At 39.5% G+C, this 27132-nt stretch overlaps 1 protein-coding gene across 3 annotated transcripts in view; it reads left to right on the top strand.

The window, feature by feature from the left end:
* The window catches only part of LOC140668527 (uncharacterized), a 253644-nt gene that overhangs the window by 38084 nt on the left and 188428 nt on the right, over nt 1–27132 (top strand). For all 3 annotated transcript variants that reach the window (XR_012047189.1, XR_012047188.1, XM_072897607.1), the window contains exon 3: nt 19257–19299. Coding sequence is in view for 1 of the 3 variants with exons in the window: in XM_072897607.1 (XP_072753708.1) it covers nt 19257–19299 (43 nt within the window). In the remaining 2 variants the exon portion in view is untranslated. The remainder of the gene's footprint in view (nt 1–19256; nt 19300–27132) is intronic.

Below are 27132 nucleotides of genomic sequence, written 5' to 3'. Positions count from 1 at the left end.
TCTGATCCTCGCGGACTGATTTATATGCATGATGATACACGCGTGCCGCCACTACCAACGAGCGGAGAGGCAACGAGAGAAAGAGAGGAGCCATCATATCTGAGGGAATCATCGGACGGCGCAAACAGAAAATAACTGGGTTACGTTTAGTTTTATTTGGTGTTGGGGGGGGGGCAGGGGGGAGGAAGAGGGGACAGAAGAGAGAATGTGAAAGACGGGTGAGATGTAAAAGAGAGGGAGGAGGCGACGCAGTCGGCATGAGACGGGGACACGCGTTATTGTTCTTGGAATGATTCCAAATAAAGATTTCACCGCGGTTCACGATGTGTGCAGGAACCTGAATAATAAAATCCCGACGATGGCACCAACCGCTAACCCTACGTTCAGTTCTGCTGCCGGTTGATTGCCGGCCGCGTATACGCGGCGGCGAGGAAGGTGTAAAGGTCGCGTCGTTGTAACAAATTGTCCCGCTTGGATTTACCTCAGTCGGCTGCTTTCAAGATATCAGAACGAAACGATTATCCGCGGCAGACGTCTCTCCTACTTGGAATCAGCTTCCTTTGTGGGCGCTCCTTTGCAACGTATGCGCCCTTACACGAGCGACACCGTAACAGTGTCATGGAGATTCGGCGTTTCTTCTTTCAAGCGCGCTTTTGAGGATTCAGATATGCGAACGATAACATTCTGAAGCACGTTGACAGCAGTTATCGTTGCGTTCCCTCTCTACTTCTTCGCAATCAAAATTAAATAAAAAAAAAAAAAAAAAACAAAAACAGAATGCCTGAAACTCGAGTGCTCAAACTTTCTGTTTTAAACACTCCTAGTCTTTTTTTTTATTTCATTGTTCAACATTATAAAAGAATACCTTTGGTATAATTTCAAAAATGATTTGAAGGAGAATCCCCCGCCAAGATGATTCAAGCGAACTGTCGAATAACCCTTGCAAACAACCCCCGCCAGGTATAAAGAAGCCGTTCGTTATATATATTCTGGTTGCTCTAGTTACGTTGAGGTACGTAGGGTGCCGTAAGAGAGGAACGTAAAAACAATGTATAATATCACCCGACTACTAGCCAAGGGTACCAAGAGGCGATGGTGGCGGCGAGAAAGCGAGGGGGATGAGGTGGGACGACGGAGGGCGAGGTGGGAGCACTCAATTCATCAAGGAGTCGACGGCACGTAATTTAAGACTGCTTTTAACTCTTGGGTGTCGCAATTTATGTGAGCTTCTTACAAAAGAATGGCGGCTCTTTTCGCTCCCGTACACACTACCACGAGCGGGCCATCGCCATCCGAAGCCCCATCTACCTTCTCGGTTACGGTGGCGCGTACCACTCCCCTGTGAAAATCAACCCTCCCTCTACCCGCTGGCGTCCGACACATCCTGAAATCCACAACGACGCCGCCGCTCAGTCCTCCGCATCGCGAATGTTTCTCCGTTCGCGAGTGTGAGTGGCGTTTCTACGTGTGTTGATATAGACGGGCTTTACTTTTTTCCCCGACTAATTTGTCACAGATTAGGCGGGTTATAAATTTGCGCCGCGCGCGGTTACCATGCCCGGCCCACCTTGCAATTAATGTTGCGTTCAATGGAACACCGGTGAGACCCGTCGCCGTCGCGTCCTTGCGTTATTCGCGTCCGGTTCTCGAACAGGAGGTTGTCTTTATGTAGTTTAAAAGATTGGCTGTTAAAATTTATTATTTTATTTTTCACGTATGATAGGTGTCATTAATAAAAATTAAATATCTGAAATAATAAATTTTCATATTGTAAAAGCCGAATAATTATTTCTCTAATTTCAAGACAGAAGATACAATGTATGTAAAAAATTTATACAAATTTCATAAACAATTTTTTGAACAATCACCAACACAGTTACGCTTAACGCGATAATCGAAGCATAAATTAATTTTACACAACTTTTACGATCAACCTTCTTTTATAATAATCTTTTATCGAGCTGTGCGAAACGATTCACACAATTTAAATCCGCACTCCGCACGTTAAAATATATCGCGGGGCAAAGTCGAGTCGTTTGTTTCTCGCGAGCGGATGGACATTGGTGAGAATTAATTGATCGTAATTCTCGCGAGGTCGTATATATAATTAACGAGCGGATATACCACCTGTATCTACGCTCGTCGTTCTCCTTCAGCACGCATAGTGCGTGAACGGATCAAGTGGAGAATCCATTGGACCCTGCCGAGCCGCGCCCGGTAGCCGTAAGAGGCGGCTCCGCTTCTCTGGACGTTATCAAATCATCGTTTGTTTACGCCTAATCCTTGAATTAATGATTAGGACACCCTTTCTACGTAGCATGATGCGACGGATCTTAAAGCTTGCCGCGCAGATGATCTATACCGGGTGTTCTACTCGAGACGAACGGACTTTTACGGATATTTCTCATCTATATCTTATGCGATAAAATGTTGAACAGGATCTAAATATAGTTATTTGAAACGATAAATCTTTTTTGTAATAATATTCCTTCATTGTTTCGTAGAGATTTATAGTAATTCCTAAAAAAAAAAATTATTTCTCACAATCTCGTTGCCATTTGCTTATTAAAATTATTAAAATTATTGAAAGTATCAAGGCATTATTCGTTATTTTTTTACTTAAATGTTTCTTGAATGTTTCATAGCAAATTCTATTTTAATCGCAATATAGTTTTTTTTATTATAATATTAGCTTATTTATAATATAATCGCATATCAATAATCACACTAATTTATACATCACCTCTTTATGAATCATCGAACCTATTTCGGAACATGTATAAATAAGTTAAATACTATGAAAAATCAATGAGCGTTCGCGCGGTGCTGACGAACTCTCCACCCGTTACATCCTTCAAACTACACGTAGACTCGGTGGCCGGAATATATCCCCTTAATTATCCTATGTGTGCATTCTGAGTGTGAACTCTCCATTAATCATAGGAGAAGAGAAGGGTAGGTAGCCGTTGCTATAGCCGGAGCGATTTTAATTCAGACTGGCCGCTCCATATGTATTCTACGGTGCCCGCGGGATCATTAGTAACCTTAGGTGGACACCTCCGAGTCGTTCTTCATTCTGATGATGCTACTGCCTCGGTATCCGCCGATCCACGCCGTCATTGGCGAACCGTGAAGTCTTCGCGTCGATTCCACCGCAAACGTGCATTCGCGATTGGCCAACCCTCGGAGATCTTGAAAAACCCTTATAATGTTAAAATTCGTAAATTGAATAAAATTATAATATTGTCGTTGAAAATTGACATACGGCAGGAATAAAAAAAGGAAAAGATAATAATAAACCAATTCTCTTGATTGATCTAAGATAACGTATGCAATAAAATACGTGCATTTCTCGCGCATTCATCCTTCGGCAGATAGCACGCACTCATATGCCATGGCATAACGACCATTTCATGGTGAAATAACGTATAAAATGAATTGGCTATAAAGTCCGTAGCTAACCGGGTAACGCGCGACCAAGTTATTCGAACTTTGGCTCTACGTTTGTAACGCGTATATCCTATAACTTGACATTACCTACCTCCCTTGGACATCGTAACCTTCGCTATACATCGAATATATATCAGTATAATCTATCTTAAAACCAGATCTCATAGCGGATTCTCTGTGTGTGCAATATCAAGCGAGTGCTGCCGTGAGAATTCTGAACGAACGAATAAATTACCTAATAAGTCAGTAATGCATTTCTATAACATTGATAGAATCGTACCTACATATCTATATTTACGTGACGTAATTTATATTTGTCGTGGCGTATAGAATATTAAGAATAAAAGATGATTTGATAATTTTTGAAAATATGTGCACTTTTTAAAAAAACCTGCAGTCACACACAGTGCTTATTAATCTTTCTTCTTTCTTGCACATACTGAAATATATTTGAATCATTAAACTATAAAGCATATAGGAAATGTTCAACTTTTCAATCCCTTTATATCGAACCAGTATGCATATTCAATTATCGTCGTACCGATCTTTTACTATCTCACATCACGCAGCCTGTAGCGATAAAATCACGAAGGCATCGCGACTCGATCGTCGCGGGATGGAATACGCGTAAAGTTCCAATATCCCTGCAACATCTCCCGAAGGCAGCTCGCCCTACGAAAGGGATACGCTTAATGCGCCGCACGGTCTCCTCTTCTCGAGTCCACGTAGGCGACCACACGCGGATATAGCCAAAGGCGGTGAGCTGCCGTCGATACATCCTCGTCGATATGGACACGTGTTGCCTCGACACTCCACAACACCCCCGCAGCCCCTCCCGAGCCCCCTTGGCCGACTCGTAAACATACAATGCACGCGGTCTTATGCGATATTATGCGCCCGGCGCGGCCACGGCACGTTATACCCTGTAACAGCATTCAGCGCACAGACACGGGCTAAACGTATTCGTGACTTTTTAAAAATGTTGCGATTACGTCACGACACGCACACGATGCCTTGGGCTAGCAGGGCCTCATTAGTCCGGCCGATCGGTCTTTGTTTCTCCGAGTCGCGGAAGAGGGTGGAAACAAAAGCGATCCGCGGGCGGTGAGATCAAAAGGCGCTCTCGGAAGTGTTTCCGACGACATGGAGCAGCTTGTGCAAGATATACAGGGTGTTCGATAACAGACGCGTTTGATGAGCAAACGATATTTTTCATGTATCGGTGTCTGAAATAACCTTTCTTTAATCTTTAAGTAAACTTAAAAAAAAAAAAAAAAAAAAAAAAAAGAAATTATTAAGTGAATAAATTAAGACGCGATATATAATTCTTTTTTATATTCTTATAGCATTAAAAGAGAAAGAGAAGAGAAAACGTATAACTAGTTACCACGTAATATACATGGAGGAGAAAAACGTAATACATCTCGAAGATCGCTTATGGAAGTGCAAGGTAGTCTATATTCTCTGGATGAAACGTTCAACGGTCTACCGATGCGTAAGATCATCAGGTGGCGATGGTGCATTGACGCGTTGCGGAGAGTTTTGCAAGGACGCGGGCGAAGGTTGCGCCCGCGAGCAAAATCTATATAATCGATTCTGATTGCATTGAAGCCCGGTAGTGGCGGCGTTGATTGGTGCATTCATAAATATCCATTAGCGGACAATGTCGGTAATGATCGAGCGTGCGGGCTACGCCCTGCCGAGCTGAAGGGCTTCTGGTAGCTCTTCTGGTAGCTTTCGTAGTCGAGGAACAAGACTCTCGATCGTAGCACGCCATCCGTCTGCATCTCGACGTTTTTCATCCTCGTCTTTTTTTTTTACCCTTCCATAGGCGCACCTTTTTTTTCTCCTCGGCATCCTTTCTCTCTTTCGACTTGGTCATCTCGTTGGAATGCCTGCCGGATGAACGCATTCGATTTCGGACCATAATATATCGGGTGACCTTCGATCGACGATGGGCGTAGAGAATGAGCAACGGTCGGAGCCCAAGGACAGCTTCGACGGGTACGTCGGTCGTCGACGTCCGAATTTAACCTAACGAATGTGTGGGATTACTGCTTTATTAATCTTTTTTATATCTTGTAAGATATATATTTGGGATATATATATATATATATAATATATATATTGTGCTGAGATCACATGACACATAATTTCTTCGAGTTGCCCAGTACAATTTCACAGTCATCATTCTCTCGCGTCACTATGAGTCTGTTAATTTTCTTATACAAGAATTTTCTTACACATTTCTTTTTTTTTTCTTCATGTCCTTCAAAAATATACATTTATCAAAAATAAATTTAAAAGACGGTCGAAAGAGAGTAAGGATCGCAACAGTAAATAATATCGTTCAAAGTTATTATGTGATATTAATATGTAATGTCAAAGGGGAAAACATTGATTAGCAATGAGATCAAAGTTTGGATTGCAGTTCGATCAAATTCTTTACGTAAAACTGGTTATATCGTCCGTACCAATTAGAAAACTCGTTTCCGCACCGACAGAGATAGCGGCCGCGATCGTTTCTGATCTTGATCCGCAATTAGTTCCGCCGTTGCTTCGCTAATACCTTAGCTCGTTAAAATTTATCCCATTTTTATGCGATAAGCGCTTTACTGTACCTTACTGTAGCCACTGGCTGATCCTTCGGATAAACCCGACAGTTTATATTCTCTCAAAGAAGCAGACGTATTTTTCGGCGATCTTTTTCGCGTTATCTCATCTCGCTCCTTTGTGGAAAGAGCCAAAAGCCAGTTTTACAGCCACTTACATCTAACGTCGCAAGATCGTCACGCTCCAGCTTTTATGCGTGACATAATTTTCGATAAAGTTGAAAAAAAACCACGTTGCTCGATCGACTTGTGTACATTCGGGCTAATAGGTATGCGCGTTAATCGAAATTTATGCACATTGTCTCTCGTATCGAACGATCGCCGTATGAATGATCGTAAAAGTATACACGCAAAATTAATAATTTATAAACTTTTTCAGTAAGCAGTTAAATAATTTACTACCGCGACTATTTACTGTCTCGTTCATTTAATACACATGAATAAAAAGTGTTGGAAACATTCGGCGCACACCCGACATACTCTCATACGCGATTCTTTCCGCAAGAGAGATTTTAATCTCGCAACCGATCGATATGACGAGATCGGGCGCGAAACTCGTGAATCGGTGAGGCGCGCGTGCACAAGAGAAAGAGAGAGAGAGAAAGAGAGAGAGAGAGAGAGAGAGAAATTTTCAGGTCCGCTAGATGAGAAAACCAGTCCCTCGATAGTTCGGACCCCTTCTCGCTCCCCTCTAATCTGCCGAGGCACAAATCCACATTCATACACATGCACGCGCGCGCGCAATACACGCGTGAACCTGCAACTAGAACCGGTACGCACACGTGAGGCCCAGCGCCGACAATGGGGGAGTTACCTGTTGAACATACAGACAGGTGACACCCCACGTTCTTTATTCCGTATATCCGTTGCGTCGTATTTTATCGGTCGGAAAGTTTGATTTCTCTCTCGTAGCCAAGAGCGGACGGGCGGGGGCCGGGGGTGACAATAAAAAATACGTCGCTGCGGCTCCCACGCCGATCAGCAGTCAAGAAGAGCGAGGCCGGATTACTTTCATAAATTTTCTCCCACTGGCGTGGCCACATTCGTCGATCGCGCATCACCGAGGATGAGTAATCCGGTGGTGGCATTGTACGCGGTGCCCATGTGCATCGTTTTCTGCCTCGCATGATCGAAAAAGAACTTGAGGAAATCGGTGAAAGGCAAAGAACTAATGCTCTTGGTACGAAACTACCAGATTGCGTTTAACAGTAGGTGATCTGACGTAGTGATCTGTTAATTTTGACAAAATGCGTTTTATTTGCACGATGCTAAACAAATAATTTGTAATATTAATCTTCTCAATAATCTCTCTCGGAAAGAGATTTCTATTTATTATGTACAATATTTTATTGTTAATCGTTATGTTTCTTGATATAAAGGGTTAGCCTGACTGTTTTCAGAAATTTTCGAGCATTTAGGATATTTGTTCAAAGTACCACCGCGGCGCGTATAAATTAGAATCAATCAACCTCGCTTTTCCAAACTTTCTTCAGATTAGCATCACGTCTGGTAGTTATAATTTGTGAGTGACCCCCGCTGTGGCTCGAACCGCGTCAGGAGGATTCCGAGTTCTTTTAACCGAAACGTCACGTGGACAGTACCCTCGTCAATATCGATACATTTACGCGGACCCTACATATTGGAGTATACCCTACGAGATTGGAGTCAAACTTCTCTCACGGACCAGTCGTGAACCAAATTAAAATCCTGTCAGAATAATAATGCCGTTCTTTTGGAATTTCATCTTTTTACACGTGCCTTTAGGCACACATACACACACAGATTCTTATGATAATTCGCTTTATTAAAGTAGTTGTTGCAATTGTTACATCAAGTAATTGTAATTGTATTGTTGAATGCTACTGTTGCGCGCGTATGTAAAAATTATTAAATGTTATTGTATGTATGTGAAAATTGTTTTAGTTATTTAAAATTAATGATAAAAAAGACAATAAAGTGACAAAAGTAATTACTAATTAACAAAAGATTATTAAATCTGTTATATAATTTATTTATAATTGTGTAACACATCTATAAAAGTAAATATATTACGCTCTACTATTTTTTGCTTTACAATGCATGCAAAAATGAAATTATATTACTTTATATAACTGGAAAAATAAAAATAGATTTAGTTTTTGCAGTTGTGCATTGATGTGTCTAGTCTGTATATAAAGATATTTTTGTATATTTATGTATATTGATGAAAAATCATATCTGAGAAGATAAAAAAAATTATGCACAATAATCCGGCTTTCTATTATACTTCCAGAAGGAATAACGTTGTTTTTATAAATCAATACCGAGATTCTTTCCTGAAACAATCATTACGTATAGTTAAATCATATGTATATAATCATATTTTATATATTACACGGTTCGTAATCAATCATAAGTTAAAATCAGGTGCGTGTTCTTTTGCGCGTTTCTTTTTACATGTCTATACTGAATATATATATATATATATATATATATATATATATATATATATATATACCTATACTTAATTAATGATCCGACATAACGTTTCTTTGCGTTTTCCTCCTACAATATTCATCTGATTGAGGTGCTCTTACACTTTTTTTTACATTCGCAAAATTGATTGCTCATACATTTGACGATTCAGCAGCAAAATTTATTGCTTTTTTGCATATTTACATATTTTGCTTTATAACAGTGACTGTTCTAAAAACATATTGGTACAATAATCGTGCTCATATATATATATGTTGATATAAGTTTCATTTTCAATACTTTTAATTCATATCAAATACTATCTTAAATACACAAACATGTTAATAATTAAAAATCTATTCAAGTGAATAGAAAATTGAAAGTATACATTCAACGATATCGAAGAAAAGTGTGTACATCGAAGAACGGAAAATCCGCGCTTCCTTCCGCGTCATCCACGAGACGATCAAAGTTCAACCTCCATAATCTGGCCTAATCATGGCCCGGTGCCCCCGCGTCTCGACTCGCTAACTTCTGTGACGTGTGCCAAGTCGCGGCGGGTTGCGCGGATTCAAGAAGAGGGCGGGGTGGTAGAATGTAGGATGTGAAGGGAAAAGCGAGAGGTGGTATCAGTATCGCTCCGAGTAGGTTGCCAGGCGGGAATAAACCGTTTATCCCATATTATAATTAGTTAAATTCTTCGGGACGTGGAGGTGTCTTTACACGTCACTCAGCCCACTTCGCTTCCAGGCTCATCCACCCTCTCGCTCCACCCCTACACCCCCATCCCCTCCGCCTGTACCCTGCCTCCTTCTTCCTTCACTCACGTTCCTCGCCACGACAGAGACGAGCCAGCCGTCCCGACTTAAGTCGTTCACCCACCTCAGTCGCGCGCGCGAGAGCTGGTACGTAAGATATTAAACTATCTGAAAATTAGTTAAGTCTTGTTTAAAAGTTAGCCGACCAGCCGGGCAAGTATTGGCCGCGGGGTAAAGACGACAGAGAAAATCGACAGCGAGCATTCCTGTCGCGAAAGAATTGATTCTTACGGAAGATAAAATCTAATTTTATTTTTAATTGTGAAATTTTATTTTCTTTGCTTTTTGATAATGAATGTATAAATGTCCATCTTTCTGTTGGCTATAATAAATAATCAAATTTAAAAATCATATGTTACGTCGCACGAATACTGTTATATTTTTTTATTTCCATTAATTTTCGAAAATAATCCAGGAAACGAGGAAATCCAAACAGAGATTATACTCGTCGCAGTCGGCGGATTAAGAAAAGTTTCTTAATCGAAGACTAAATATTCGCGAGTGAATCCCGCGAAGAAGCTAAATACGTTTGACACGTTAACGTCTGTTTTCTTGTCTTACACTCTTGCGGGAATCTGAAGGTGTACGTACGTCCCTTAAGGGCATGTTACAATACTCTTCGAGCCACTTCAGATTCTCTCGCTCCGATACCTTCGCCCGTATCATTACGTACCTACCTACCCCTCGAACGAACTGATGCGTACTTGTACCTCTGCAGCACATACGTTTCTCTCCCAACGACGGCGCATTGATGCGCAGCTGAATAAAGCGTATATTTAAAATTTTCCTGAATACATCTCAGTTTCTGCCTCGGGTGCATGATCGGATGCACACAAAGTTCCTGTTAACATAAACGTTGTAATTTGTCTAATGGATGTGATAAGAATATTATTATTTGCCCCCTATTCGCCGTCATAAATTATGCATGCGCACATGCACTTGTGTATGTTGCTGTAATACAGAACCGTAGATGCAAGAGTCACTGGCGTGTGCTGAACTAACGCGAAACTTCGAACTTGGTTTGAGGTCGAATACACGGCAGGATAATCCAAGGATTTACTTAACTCTTTAAGCAACTGATTTTCTCAGCGTCGACTTTTTAGACAATCTCTCTTTCTCTCTCTAGGAAACTTTATATTAAACTCATTTCATTCTTGCTATTTTCCAATTTTTGCAATCATGCTAGTATATATAATATCATAGCAAATTATACTTTGATAATTATTAAAATAATCAATTATGACAGTAACAGAAATAAGATTTTTATTCATAAATGCATTTCAAAGTCGTTTTCGCACGTTTTCTTCATACTTAATGATAGCGATTATTGCTGATCGGAATGATTCGGCGAAAGACAGTGTGTCTTTCAGCCTCATCATCTTCCTACCCTCCCATCCACGCCCTATTCCATCGACGTTAGTACCGCCATAACTCGACCAAGCGAAACAGAACGGAGCGTACGAGCGACTCGCCGTGGCGGAATCTGTGTGTGGCCACGAAGGCATGTATAAATACGCGAGGAGAGCCGCGTATAACAAGTTATGGCAGATAAATTTATAGCATCTCCAGTGAAACGCCATTACTTTAAATGCACCCCTCTACTCGGGCGAAAGAGCCATCCTCTTCGACCGCACGACTCTTCCTTCTCTCTCCCTCGGCTGTCCTTCCGCGAGAGCAAAACGGTCTCTATCGGCTTTTACGATTTTTAAATAGCTCGCGTGAACACTTCTGACGTCGCGGCGCGGCGGTGCGGCAGCACGTGGCCGTGTATGCCTTTTGTCTCACGCTCCACCGTTTCGATCTCTCAGCCGTTCGCGTTGGTTGGATGAAACGAATTAACAGCATGCACGCAGCATTTCTTCATATGCATAAATAATAAGGCTATTAATCATTAAAGTGGTAAATTTACGTGTCAATTAGTGCGATGTAACATTTTTCTTTTCATTTATTTCCTCAGAAAATTTTCAATTTATCAAACATTTAATATATTACAATAGTATCACTATTATATTGCTGATTTCACAAGGCCTTAATAACTCTTATAAAAAATCACTAGATATCAAGACAAATTATCAAAGTGGCAATGACTGATTACGAGTATCAAGCATCTGCAGTGCGCACGTGCAACACGTTATTAAACACATTTGGCAAATGTATGACCATTAGTCAATCAATGATCTATGATGCTTGATCAATCAATCACAACCTTAATCTTTGTCCTTTTTCTTACGTGACATGATAATTGCACGTAAATTTTTTGCCATATTTCGAGACGCTAATAGTAAATGTTCTTTTAATGATTATAACAAATAGAATCTTATTAATTTTCTAACGTTTGTATAATTTTTACATAATACCTTTTATTTTCAACTAATAGTGATATTATTTTGTGAGCAAAAATAAGATGAAAGATTTTTCCGGAATCACGCGGTTGCCGGAAGCCGATTGATAAAGTGATCGCTGGTTCGATATCGATTGCGCCGCGACCCATAAGAACGAGAGTCTGACTACGGTGGGCCTTCTTCGTGGCCGTGTGGTACGGTGTGCCCTACAAGAAGTGATCGTTACTGCACGCCGCCCTATAATCTACACAGGCTAATGACGTCCATTACGTTACTGCGCGCCTTGACCGCGCTTCGGACCGCTCGCGTCGTCGTCCGCTCGCTTGGCCACGGTCTCGATACGCGACTCTCGCTGGCGCAGGGCACGGTCGTGCAGAACACACGCGGAACACACAGAGACATACGGAGCGGCGCAATCGGTGGGCCATTTATACAGTTGCAGTCGTGATGCTGTGGATTTTGCTACCCACTCCGCCTTTGCATATTATCAGCGATGCATTCAGGAATTTGGCGTGCAAAATCTTTTTTTTTTGTGCAGATATTTACTCTTCTATTGTGTTCTGGAAATCGATATACGCATGATAAAATTATTTGAAATATTGTAAAAATTAAATTCAACGGAAAAATATATATAAATAATATAAACTTAAACATCGTTAACGAAAAATGTGCGAGGAGATATATATACAACTGCGACTTTTCTCTGAATTCTTAATTAAATGTAATTATACTCGTGATTTCTTTAGTAATGTATTATAATTTTATAATTATATATTCGTAAAACATGGGCAATCCCTTCTGTTCCTTTTAATTTTTTATTCCAATTATAAATAAGTATTTATTATAATAATTGATGATAATATGTTCAAGATTAAGTAATAATCCAGCATATTTAAATACGCATATAAAAAGAATAAGACAAAATAAAATGGTAATTAACAATATTGACTATTTCATTTCATTAAGAATCTCTGCAGATATAAATCTCTGATTTATTATCCGGAACGTTTAACTTTTTACGAAACAAGGCAGCACTTTGGATGAACCCATCCGAATCTTCGATGGCTCGGCGCCAAGCAGTTACGGTTGAGATTAATGTATATTTATGTACATTTCCGAGCGTTTTTAAATCGACCTCAACATATTTTTCCTTTACGTCTTTATCATATATAAGAGTCGTCTTACGATTTTTAATATTAATCAGGTTTTCCGACATTTTGTAAAAATAATGTTCAAGCAAATTGAAAATTTTTTCAAATGATAAAATCTTTACTTAATAAATAACAATTAACCTAATTGCAACTGAATAATTACAGGTTCATAAGTAGATCGTCTAGAATATTATGCGATACTGCGACATTTAAAACTTTTCGAAAGAAGAACATTTCTGCTTTGCTCTTCGTGTCGGTATGTCAGTGAGTTTGGTTAAGCGTCAATAAAGCATAAATAGTTCGAAAATTCCAGTTTGTGCAAACGCACAGACGAGTACGTGAATCTCGTGTACAAAGTATGTGCGGTCACGTCTCTTGAACTGGCGTAGTTTCGATACGAACGCGTATATTCGCGAGGAATTTATTCGGCTGTAATAAATACCTGCTACGTATTAAATATTGATTTGTCAAATAAAATGAAAAGAAGATGAAAGAGAAAAAATACTAATTATCTCGTAAACTTTTGCGTAAACAAAGTCTTTGGATAAATATGTGGAAATGATTATTAGCAGATGTAATTAAAAAATAATAATTGTAGGCATGTCAAATTATTAAATAATTGAAAAAGGCAAAGTTCTTTGTAGAGGATAACAGATTTAAGGACGAGCATTTTCATGGGACGCCCTTCGACAGTCGAAAATGTTAGAGTGTACGTGCGCCCTCGACTCAGGGCAAACATCAAACGGGCGAGAAATGCGGAAGAAAGTGCTTCCTGTACTTTGGCACGCTGGTGGATGGGCTGCGGTGAAAGGTTCGATGTTAGACAGTCTGGAAGAGTCCTTTCTAGGTAAGGCCATTCTGGGCTGAAGGTAAAACGAGCGTTGCGCCGCATACGATACGCCTGTCTCTCTTCCTTGCCGATAAGTCGATGCGTGATTAGAGGGTGGCATTGTACTTTGAGGGTTACCTCCCCCTCCCGCGTCTTCTTCCTCTTCCTCTTGCCATTCTGCCGGCAATAATTACAAGCGTGGCACGGGGAGACACCTCTTTGAGCTTATCGATTGCTCGGCATTAATAATTGCACGCCAAGCCTCGTTGACTGCGAATAATCACCCTGATCTGCCCATCCGTCTCGAAGAGCGCCTGTTATAATTATTATTATATCGTGTAACCTTTAAACTTGTCGCGCGCAAAATACCACCATAATTACTCAACATATCTTTGTTGAGAATTTTATTTATTAACCGTGATGACAAATTAATGGGTGATATAACAAAATATTTTCTACTTTATAATTTTGAAAAAAAAAAAAAAAAAAAACGCTGCTTATTTTACAACTTGCAAGTCCGGGGATAATCTTAACAGAAAGTTGTAAGATCTTTAAGAATGCAGCACATCAGCTGAAAATTCATCCGCTCTCTCGATCTTATTGCTTCCTTTCTTTCGGCGCTTCGGGCTACCCTCGCTGAGTTTTGGGGTAAATTTCACGGGTCAAAGTAAATCCGATCTTCGAAGGAAGTTGAGAGGAGCGCGATAATCGTTACGAACGCGAAGAGAATTCCAGTTTATACAGATTCATCAAGTTTTATATCTATCATTAGCATTTCGCAATAATCGAGAAAATTGTGCTTACCGGTTTGCTAACATGTTTTCATTTACAATACTTTCGCAAGGAACAAACACGAGAGCGAAGATTAATGATGTTATTAATTTTATCAGGCTCGATTACTGATTCATTTATTGCGACCCAGTTTCAGGATGCCGCTCTACGTGTAGAAACTAATTACTCAATAATACGTTTTGTATTAATCATCGATGTCGAGAGAGCGTTACCGTGAAAGTCCGCTCATTAAAGCACTGAGACATTAACGCTTTCAAATACCCTTACATTTTTAAATTGAAATTTCTGTTTTTTCTTTGCAATCCTCGAGAAGGAAATTTCAACCGTTCTGTAGTCATACCAGAGGTCGTTCGAGGTGTTTCGTTTTCACGATCGAAGACATCGTGTTTACCGGATTCACCCCGCAGGTGTCTTCAGGTAAATCAAGTCTCACCTAAAAGATGGAGAAAAGAAAAGAGGGAGAGAAACATCCAATAATAAAGTAGGATATATTCAGAGAAAGAAAGAAAGAAGAAGAAAGAGGAGAAGGGAAAAGGAAACGGTACTCCGACTCACTCGTACTAAGAATGTATCGATATCCGTGTAACGATATCGCGTGTGCCATCGAAACCAATAAATAACCCACGGCCCGACATAAATCCCGCCTTCACTCCTTATAAATCCGGGAACGGATAGCGCGACAGACACTGACCGCTGGATTTTACTAATTTTCTGTCGCATGCGGACTCGTTTTGCGCACAAAGGGAGATAGAGGGAAATGGTGTTTAAGTTTTGCAATTTGGCTCTTTCCTTTTCTTTGTTTAGAGTCTTCCCTCCACCCTCTTCTCCGTCACGGACCGAAAGTTTTCTTTCTCTTCAGACAGGCTCAATCATACTATCCTTGTCTCGCTTCCTTGTCAGGCCACGTGTACACGCAGGGAGTGGATGCAACGAGGCAATATATTTCTGGCATCCATTCCACCTTCGCCTCGTTCATCCATTCATAATATGCATATGCTTTTGTCGTCCTGTCCCTGTTGGGCCCGTTTTTGTTGGGCCATTAGGGGCCCACGTATCAATTTTTCTTGTGCCCGCGACGCCACCACCGCTGCCACTCTACTCACAACAGACGAGATCAGTCTGCAACGGAAATGGAGGAAAACGTAAATTTGCAACTCGTGTGAGGATCCTGCTATTACTGTCGATGGAAATTGAAAATGAAAGACGCAAATAACGTTACTCTTCGATTCCGCAGCGAAATTCGGTTTCGCGAATTGTAATAATAATTATAAATAAATATTTTGATTGCAAATATAGCTGAAATATCAAACCGGCTGTCTGATACAAGTCGATAAATAATAATGAAATAAAACAATTGGCAATTTTTCTTACAAATTTAAACAAAATTAAATAGTTATACAACGAATTACAATCGCCAAATATCTGTGTATCCTCTTCTCTGTTTCACAATTTTAAAACCTGGCCTCGTCAGGAGAGCAGGTTAAAAACCGTAACACTTTAGCTTTAAAAAAGCATATTCGACAGGTCGATTTCTCGAAAGAAGACGATAATAAATGGGATTTATCTCCACACTCTAGCGCAATTTTCTAATTGTTCCCGGTAATTAAAGGTTACCCAAAGGATCATCTTTTACTGAGAAATACCGGAAAAAATTACGGTAGACATACCTCTCTCTTTCACTCCAATTCTTTATCACTTTCTCGACATTCTGACGTACGAAGTGCATCATGGAATCAATTTAATCATTAATTAATTGCAGCACTGTACTTTAGAATTCTCTTTGCGCTAAAACATCGTTAACAAATTAAAAATTAAAATTAATTCTGTTAAGACAGAAGCAAATATGTGAAATTTGAATAAACAAACAAACTAACAATTACTCTAGAAATATAACATGTTAATATTTATTATGTAATGAAAGATTATTATATAATATTCCGATATTCTAAATCTGACTTAAAGTTGATAAAAAACCTGTTGCTAGAATCATAAAACCAGGATTTTAGGACACCCTATATAAGCCCAACTACTGATTTATTTTATTTTTGAGCAAATTAGTAATGTTTTACTCTTGTCCCGTCTTAAGCGATTTTGGTGCGACTAAAAATGCAAAGGGTCGTGTCCGGGCGTGTGGAATTACCAACGCGAGGAAGCACGCTCGAAATTCTCCCTGTATCTCGAGATTCGATCTCCCGAGACGAGAGACGTGATTGCGCTTGCCTTATGATTCTCTTTCTTTTTTCGTGCCCCCCGATCTTCCCGCGAGGAACAAACCAGTATCAATATCCCGAGGCAGGATCGAGGCGTCAGTATCCTTGCCAAGAAAGGCCCGAAACTTATAACCCCGTAGAAAGGTAATGACTTTCAATAAACCATCGATCTGTGTGCCTGCATCAGGATCCCGCAGGACGCGTCGCGCGTAAGGACCAATATAACAGTCTAAAAAAGAGGAGGAAGAGGGGTGGATGAAGAGATGGCAGACTTGCCGCGCCCAGGATCACGGACCGGCTCGTAAAATAAATCGGTGACATCCTGGAAGGCTGGTTAGGCGATTTGTGTGACGGACAACGTTGTGGAGAAAGGGTCGCTGATATAAAGACATCACTGGTTAGTCCGTCTCGATCTCGCGGGAATCACTGTATCGGCAGATTCATTTGTCAGAGAGACGTCTACGTCGCGCGGCTGGAGGTCTTACCACTTATGATGGACCTACTGATTTCTTTATCAGTGCCTGCGACCTGATTGACTTATTATTATTTGACGGAAGAACGATTTAGCGATGACGCGTTGTCATGGTTGTCGGCATGTAAGCAAGAATATATGTATAATAAGCAGAGAATGGTTTACATAATGATGTTTGAATGACAAAAAGTTTATTGCAATCTAAAATATACGAGATACAAACCTAATTAATTTTATATATTTTATAATAGAACGTTCTCTAGACTTCTCCAGACTAGAAGATAATATATATTTACACAGATTTATTTATATTGCATATCATAATAATTTATATAAAGCACATTATTTTAGAAAAATTAATGCAAAAACTTTTTAAAAAATTAATTAATAAAACAAAATTAATTAAAAATCAGTATATATTACCAGAAACGGAAATAAACATCATAAAAAGTATATATTACAACTCTATAAATATTCTATACATATAAAATTTTATGTATATACAAAACATATATTAATCAATAAATCTCTCTTTCTCTCTGAATTATTCATATTGCTGTTCATATTATAATCTATCTGAAGAAATAATTTATCGCAATATTGCGCTATGGAAATTTTCAGACATTCTCGTGTTATACATAAATACAAAATTTTCTATAAAAGTGCTGCTAAGAAAAAAAAATCCATTACAAAACTGATTTCATACGATGAAATTAATTCCGCGTATACGCCGGATAATAACAGTAAGTTTCATCTCGAACGATGCCTGAGTTCTCGAGAGATGGAAGATTATGCAATGATCATAGTCACGATTCGCGATTGCAATGACATTACGATCGTTGAAATGTCATCACTTTCAGTTTATAGATTTTTCGCATCGACAAAGATTGCTTAGATTATGTAGTCATAAATCACGGTGGAGTAGACTTTTTTCAGCATTTGTATGCAACAATAATTTCTAGTTTAATGATAAAGATCTGTATAATGCAAAACACACGATCTTCACACTTGATATCCGATGCAGCGCGATAATTATCTTTGCATAATTTAATGTACAATCTTTGTAATACATTTATGCATTACATCTGCGCGTAACATTTGTTGTGAAAAAATATTTCGGTATCAATCTCATATATAAATAGAAGTTAGAAATATAAGAAAAATTAAAAAGATATAAATTCTTTAAATATTTATTTTTTATGTACTTTAGCTTTCTTACAGTTTTGTAACTATTTAATATCTATACCACTGTTATAAGGGAATAATAAACATTATAAGTATATTAGAAAATTAAGTATATTCTCTTTAAATTATTTGCACACCAAAAGAGCACGAAATCAGCATTTTCCTAAAATTAATAAAATAGCATATAAGAAATATAGATCATGAATATTAATGTAAAGTATAAATCTCTTCGTAAGCATACCCGTTTCCAAAAATTTCTATCGATACGGTACGGTCTACCTGCGCCATAGGCTATAATCCGATCCGCGAAAATATATCATTCCAAGATCATTGATCGAGAGAATCGAAGGCAAACGATATCTAAAGCGATATATGTGTATAGGACAACTTAAATCATAATTCAAGAAAGGGAGAGGCGAGTGCAGTGCGTCACCCATTGTCCAAAGGCGGGTGTGGTTTGTCGTTGTTGGACCAATGCGTAGGATGGTCTACCTGGGTCTCACCAGGCCCAGGAGAAGGTTATGCTCGTCTCTCTAATGCTAATATAGTCTCCGAAATTGTACGACGGCGAGACATATCCCGTCGCTGAATTCTGCGACCATAAATCCGGTATACACCTATAAGCACACAACATAAGCGCACTTTTCTGAGATGTTGGTTCCGATAATTATAGTAGTCAGTTTTTGGCAGGAAATCTTCCACGCGGAATAATGTCGCTTGTTTAGCATGTACAAAACAAGAAATGAAGAAAAAAAAAATTATATATATATTATAATGGTTTGTATTTAAAAAGAGTAGTTTTTTTCAAACATTATTTAATTATTCTATTCAATAAAATCTATTTGAATGACAAATATAAAATTCAATACGTCCGATAGTAATTTCTCGAAATATAGTAATTATTTTCAACACTGCTATAATTTTATATTTGTGTGTTACAGATCAGCACAGTAAACGCAATCAATTCCTGTTGTGCATCGACCGGTAAGTGGCCAAATTTTGTTTTGCTATAAGCAACGGCAAGTACATAGAAGTAATTTAATCTGTTTTTCTATTTGTTACGTACAGGATACTTTTTTACATACTTGGTATGTGTTTTTAGAAAGGTTTTTTTATTATTATATAATAATATAAATTAAACATTTTAAATTTAATTTGAGAAATTAATTTCAATTTTGCATAATTTTCGCTCCACCTTAAAACCTTTTAAAAACTTTTCGTCATTAAATTCGTTTACTATGATTTGATATTAGACTTTTGATTATTGAAATCATTAATTAATATTTGATATTAGTTAAAATATAAAAAGTAATTTTTCGAATTAAAAGCATAAATGGCACAATTTTAAGACATACTCTAATACGGACTTTGAATAGGAATAAACAACATTATCCTAATTGTATTCTAAAATGTTGACATCAAGTTATAATCCTCGTAGATATGGTACGATATTTCCATTTCTCTTCAGCAACGATAAATTAGGTACAGAATACGAGCGATTCTAAAGAACTGATATCTTTTTTGTCTAAACGGTCATAAATTCTCACATAATGCAGGCCGTCTCACACGGCGTATTTCGAACATCGCAGCACAAGGGTGGTCAGAGAAAATAGAGGAGAGGGGAGAAAGGGAAGTTGCAAGGGGGAAGAATATTATTAATATTTTAGAATTTATAGGGCGATATTAGATGTGTGAACCCACTATATAGTCACGCACGCGTTGTGGAAGCCGGGCATGAAGGATCCAATCACGCAGCTACGCTGTCCGTTATGGCACATAAATTGATATTATGTACGGAACGCGCGTGTTAGCGGTCCGATGTGCGATGCATATATGCGGGTATCTGACACGAGAAAGAAAGATTCTACCGTTTGGGCATTCACGCGTCTCTCCCTCGAGTCATCGAGTCGGTGTCAATTACAATTGACGATTTGAGATTGATCACATACGGGTAACGCCGGTAATCATTATTAAGTAAGATCTCTTTGTGCGAACAAAGAGAGCATGTCTCACGAGAAATTTTATGGGAATTGTCTGATGCTTCAACGACGACCCTATATATGGATAATTCCGAGAGAAATTGGAGAGAAATGTTATGAATCAATTAAGTAGAATAAATCAAGAGAATGATGGCATCTTTCTTAATGTTAATAAAAGTGAAAATTATTAATTAATAGCAATAACTAATTTTTAGTTAAGCAACTAAATCTTAAATAGTATTGCTCTAGAGTGATATTTATAGGTATAAATCCAAAATATCAAAGTAAGGCAATTTTAATAATAATAGTCGAGAGACTTTCAAAGCAGTAGCATCGTGACACGTGTTATGTATGCATGACGATTATATTATATTAAAGCAACAGATACGTTTAACGGTCCATGGTAGCGCGTTTTCCGGATCTTGAACATTGGTCGCACCGAACATCGTGGACTTTTCTTCATAGTGTGAATACCATAAGCGCGATAAATTTCCCCTTCAGAAACGACAGAGAGAATTCCAAAAGTTTCCGATTCAAAAGGTGGCGGGGAACAGAGACAGGAGACAGCGAGGAGAGAAAAAGAGAGACGGAATGTAATGAATTATGCATGAAAGCTTCGATTCGCGGATTAAGCGAGCACAGCCCGTAGTTCTAGTGCCTATTCTTCGTTCTGGAAGGCGGAGGTAACCAACCGGAGTCGTCCGTGGCGAATGTCGAAAGACTCGGACCGTATAGAATGAAGTGGAATCGTCAAAGGGACGGAAATCCGTGGAAAAGATGACCAAAGCGATCCCCAGTTTCCTTTGAATAACTTCATCCTCGTTACCAACATCGCGAAGCGACGATGGTCTGTCGCTCGCTGTCGCGAGCCTGCAGGAAATAATTAATTTGTACACCGCGCGAAAATCTTTCTGCTAACGCGCGTCGCATACGGATCCGTTCTCTCTCATCGCGAACGTATTATTATATGTATAATCTGTACGTAACAAAGAGATACACATGTAACATGTCTTTGCAGCTGAAATTAATTAAGAATTTAAAGATAATTTTCTTTATGGCAATTTAACGTAAATAAAATTAGATATCACATTGGAAAAGTATAATATATATGTATGTTTTGATTAGTTTTTTTTTTATAATAATAATAATTCATTTGCATGCATAATTATATATTGTAGTTATTTGTACACAATTACCTATATGTTTCCCGAAGGTCTCTCTCCTCTCGGAAAGCTCGCCGAATTCTCGGTATCTTTAGAGTTTTACGGAAACCGCGACGCAAGGGCTCGTAGGTCGAGCTTGCATTCTGGCACGTATGGTAGTTTCCAAGATGGGTATTTGATAGGATGCGGCCACGTAGGATGTACGTATACACGGCGTATACTCGCTAGATTAGGATGATATAATTACGACATTAACATAAGTCACCGGGCAGGCACAGCCGCGGAATAGTAATCGTGTCGAACACGTGTGCGCCATCGTCATCGTTTGTTTCGTTTTATTACTGCACTTTCGTTCTCTCGACCGGTCCGGCAGTTCTTCAGGTTCACGAGCGTTCAGGGTTAACTCTCGCCTAAATGCCGAGATATTTATCGCGAACTGTCGAGAAAATCTCAGAAAAACATCGCCATTACACAACAGTAACGTCGAAAATTCCCTCTGTTTTGGTTGTTAATGTAATTAACATGACCCATATCAAATAATCTACTAGAATATTTGAAGATAAAGAGTGTACTAGAACATTATTATAAAAATTATTAGAATATTATTATAAAAGGAAAGAAATACGCGTAATTTTTTCTAAGGTAATTATTTATTTATCATATAATATATTCATCTCATACTTTTCTATCTGTGAATCTAATTCGGATCGGAAATTATTCTTATGTGACAGACAGGTGAAATCATAATTTAAATTAATCTTTATCGCATTGTTTAATTACTGACGACTGTTTGAAGGTATAATTCAAACGTCATCAATTGTGCAGTAACTCAGTAGAGATCTACACTCACACACACACATGTGTGCATATATATATATATATACATGTATACTTATATATAATATATTCATTATCTTCAACACATTCTTCAAATTTCCCAATATGTTACAGCAACACGTTTCTCATACGAATTCACTTGGATTTATTTATAAAGTTAACATACGTATACTTTTATTCTCGTAATTTTTACAAACGTGAATCGTCCAAAGAATTTGCGAAAGTATCACGAAGTAAACCCGTTTTTTCATTTCGATCGTGAATTTTGATCACGCAGACAGGGTTTCGATCCCAGACTGCATTACGAAAACCGCTGTCACGTTGACTGCAGGCGGTTAGTCTTGGTCGCTGCCATCAGAAACCGATCGGTCGGTGTGGATACCTTAAGACGCATCATAATTATCGTGAATCCCCGCACGCCCCGAGGCCTCCCCTGATTCCCTTCCATGCGCGGGTGGAATACGAAGCAGTCGGCTTTCCCTATATCAGGTACGAACGTTTCTATTTATGGTCGCCGGCTCCCGGACGAGTTATGATATTGTTTCGGCCGGTTCTCGGAATCTACGCGATCGGTGTCTCGGATAAACCGCGGAGGAGATATATATAAAAAAAAGAAGTTGCCGCTGAGGTGCGAGCGAGAGATATGTCTTGCCTTGTATCTCGGTACACACTGAACGAATAGGAGAGAAAAGCGAGAGAGAAAGAGGAGGGACATATAATTTTATTTCTTCATCAAACGACGCATATACAACTCGCCTATCTTTTATGATCGCTTGACCGCTTCATTAGTTTGCCAACTTTCCGAAATCCCAAACGGATATGGCTAGTATACTGCCTTTACGCTCATGCAATTTTAATGAATGTTTAGTTAACACTATTGACATTTTTATGCAAATAATTTTATAAATAATATTATAATATAATATATATTAACATCAAAAATATATACAAGAGAGATAGTCGATTATCAAAAATTATTTATGCATTATAGAAAAATTCTATAAAAATATCAATTTAAAAAAAAAATCTGAATTTATTTATGTATAATGAATCAATTAGACAGTTACAGCTATCAATTCTATTAGAAATTAATTCTATTGTTACTCGAAAGGTACGAAATGTTTAGCCGAGTTTTATGTGTTTTGCCAGTAGCGAATAGGCTGGTCACTGATATGTCCAATAGGCTTTCCCTACCGGGACTATGTCTTTCGACTATAAAAGTCGATCGTGGGACTCTTTTCCTCTAACGCATAGTCACGTAAAAGCAGAACAGAGAGAGAACGGGAAAGTTGACCCTCTCGAGAGTTGACCGAGGTTAGTTATGGAGCCGACGGTCCCTACACGCGGTTACAGAAGTATTTGAATGGCTGTCGGCCCTTGTAAGCCGTCAAAAAGTCAAAGGGAAACCACTAAAATCAGTTAGGGATCTCAACTATGTACGAGAAGGAGAGAGCGAGTGAGCGCGGCAATGATTCGCGCGAAGAAGATAGGATGATGGCTCTCCTTCCTTCGTAAGGAAGGAGACGACGACGTTCTCGTGCTCGAACGAAAGAAGAACGAAGAGGTAAAAGAAGACACGAGCCGGCATGCGGGAAGATGGGCAGTTTATGGAAATTTCTTCTTCTCTCCGAGACACTGTTATGCATGTCTCGCCTATTTCCTTGACCAAATGCTTATTGGCCACATTTTGTCCTCGAAAATAGTCTTTCGTTTTTTATGGCCGCGCCGATATCTCAGTTAAAGAATTATATAGCCGAAAAGTTGATACATTTTGGAACGTGAAACACGTGAACAGATTACTGATCTTTAACTTTATATCTATGGCAAAGTTGTCTAATTTCTAAATTATTTAAATACACTAGACGTTTACCAATTAATTTTTCTATTGTAATAATAATAAGAAAATTGAATTTTTCGACTTTTGATAATTTTGACGCAAGGGCACAATACGCACGCGGATAATTAGAAACTGACGCAGTGACAAGTGAGGCGAGCATCGACTGGAAATATCCGGAAGAATCGTAAACGCGAGGTGAACGTTTGGCGCGCGTTTCGTGTACGAAGAAAAAAAAAGAAAAAAAAAAAAAAAAGGAAGAGAGGGGAAAAAATACTCTGCTTCGGTCGCGCCTCGCATTTGTTGCGTCAGCGACAAATCTCGGTCTGGGAACTTGCAAATTGCCAAACGCACCGGCATCAGAATTCACGTCGACGACGATGGCAACGTTAACACGTACACGCGCAACGATGTGGCAACACACGTCCCGTCTGTAACACATCTGCGTGGCTCGCGGCCGCGCGCCCTGCGAGATGCGCGCCGGCTACAGGGTATACGTACCTATGCGAAGATGCGGATACATTTTTTACAAAACGTTTCTCATTCCGCGGCGCATTACCGGAGAAACGAGAAAGAGATGATGCACCGAGGTAACTCAGACAAGGAGGGCATGAGCGGGACGAAGGAGAGAGCAAGAAAAAGAGAGAACACATCGAGGAACGAGAGGAAAGGATGGGGAGGGGGGAGGGGGAGGGGGAGGAAAGGGAGAAACGTGGAGAGGAGAGCGAAGGGACCGTTGAACGGGGAGAAGGAAAGGGACGAAGGGGAAAGGAGAAGGACGGAGGGAAAAAGGCGAGCCTGAACATTTCGTGAAACAAGGAAAAATGCGACTCCGCCGAGGCACGACCGCAGCATTTTTGTCTTTACAAAATTATGTATTCCGCGAGCCTCCGCCATATCTCTCAAAGCATAACAAGTTCCCTCTGTGTCTCCCGTTCCTCCATCTCCTCTTCCTCCTCTCCACCCTCCTCTCCACTCTTCCGTCGTCTCTTCTTTCGCCGGGTCTCTGCAACCGGGACGCGTCTGTCCTTCTTTCATACCGGGGTCGTACATCTCGTCTTTGTCTATCGCACGCTGCCGTCGTATCCGTCCGTCCTTGTTTGTCTGCACGAATAACATCCACACCCACACACGCCGATTCCACGTCTTTCCGCGGATCCATCCGCGTCCATCGCTTCCCTCCGACAAACTCTCATCCGGATAGAAGCCAACTACCGAAATCGAGTATCCGCGGCTCATCAGCGTGGGATAATTCCTGGGTAGGGAATACGAGTAACGTCGGTGGCGCTTATTTCTCGAATTATTGTGACACACACGTGACACAAGCGTTTTGGAATTGATTAATATTCTCATTACGAGGGGATGTATAATAAATTATAAACGCAAGAAGGTCAAGAAGTGTATCTTCCATTTTCATCATTCATTTGCTATTATTGAAAATATTATTACAAAATTATATAGAGATCCTATCAAATAAGACTTGCTTCGATCCGAACGTTATCACACACGATCTTTCGCATAACCAGTGCCGGGATGATTTCGAGCGGATGATAGATCGATGAATGTCACCGAAAACAGCGATCCTATCGGTTTCCACGGTCGGAATCCGTCATCGTCGACAGCTACGTGAACTTTACGTGGAACAACCGTCAGTTGACATAGATACTTTTTTTTTATCCTCTCGATTTCGTCCCCTCTTCGTTTCTTTCGCCTTCTTGCGGTCCTTTGTCTCAGATGCTGCGAGACTGATACGACGGCGAAGGTGTAATGGATCGCCACACGACTTCTCCGCCTCCCGTAAGGAACACCGGGAAAGATCGGTGAGATTACATGGAAGCAGGGCATAATGTCCAAACAGTTGCTCGTCAACAACCAACTAACGGTCCATGAAATGTTACCGGTACCGATCAGGTATCCTGCCGTCGAATTTTTTGAATGAGAAAAAGAGAAAGAGACGAAAGAGGACTAAAAAAATATATACCAGAATTGTGATGTACATCATTATGCAAATAGACATGGATATTTTCTACATTATTATTTAATTTTTATCGTTTGGCATATTTATTCGATGTTATGTCGATTCATAAGACTCGAACTCGTACCATAAAACGTGTTATATACATAATCTGAAAAGTATTTTAAGTGTAGATCGTAATTTGATTAATTAAAAAAAATCTAAAAGATAATTTTTCACAAGAAATTGCATAAATGATTTCACAGATTGATTCTCATATGAAATTCAACTTGGAGCACGTTAAAATTAATTTCGAATTATGAAGAATGATTTAACCGATTATCCGAACGAAAAATTTCTTGTTCAAATTGTTACAGCAAATTTATTCTCGAGAGATTCATCAATAAGAAAGTTTTATCCGTGTCGTAAGAAATGTAATTTATCTATTTAAAGATGCGAGACTCCTCTCTGCGCAGTTTTAATGAATTCTTCAGTACCCGTCGAAAGTCGTTGAACCGCGTTAAGTCGCGATCCAAGATCGTTCGAGCGAGAACGACTTTATTGGACTTCCATTAAAGTGGGAAGAGCGAACACGCTGCAGCACCGTGTTAGATATACGCGCGTGTAAACACGCGCACGCGTGTGCATACAGACGCGTGTATACGGCTGTCGTAAATCGATCGTTACGCAAATTGCCTTGGCCTAACATCTGGCATCACGTATTCAACTATCAGGCGGATCGCATTCAAACGGCGATGAAGGACAGAGGAGCTGGGAAAGAAGATCAGAATTCGATAAAACAAACTCGTATGTGGCGGTGTTAAAATGCTTTATCACAAGGTAAAAATTAAGGTAAATTGCACTCAAAGTTGATGGCTAACGAGAAGAACGACGACTCGATTCGATTGATGAAAGAAGGATAAATCGACGCAGGGACGAGTTTTGCGTTTTACAAGCACGTAAACGAGTAATCGTCGAATCGTCGTAAATCTCGGGTTAATCGCGAGTATCTATTGAATTCACCATGAACCATCACGAGGACAAATGCGA

Source organism: Anoplolepis gracilipes, chromosome 8 (assembly GCF_047496725.1).
Source record: "Anoplolepis gracilipes chromosome 8, ASM4749672v1, whole genome shotgun sequence".
Taxonomy (NCBI): domain Eukaryota; kingdom Metazoa; phylum Arthropoda; class Insecta; order Hymenoptera; family Formicidae; genus Anoplolepis; species Anoplolepis gracilipes.
This window is presented reverse-complemented; position numbering and strand designations above follow the sequence as displayed.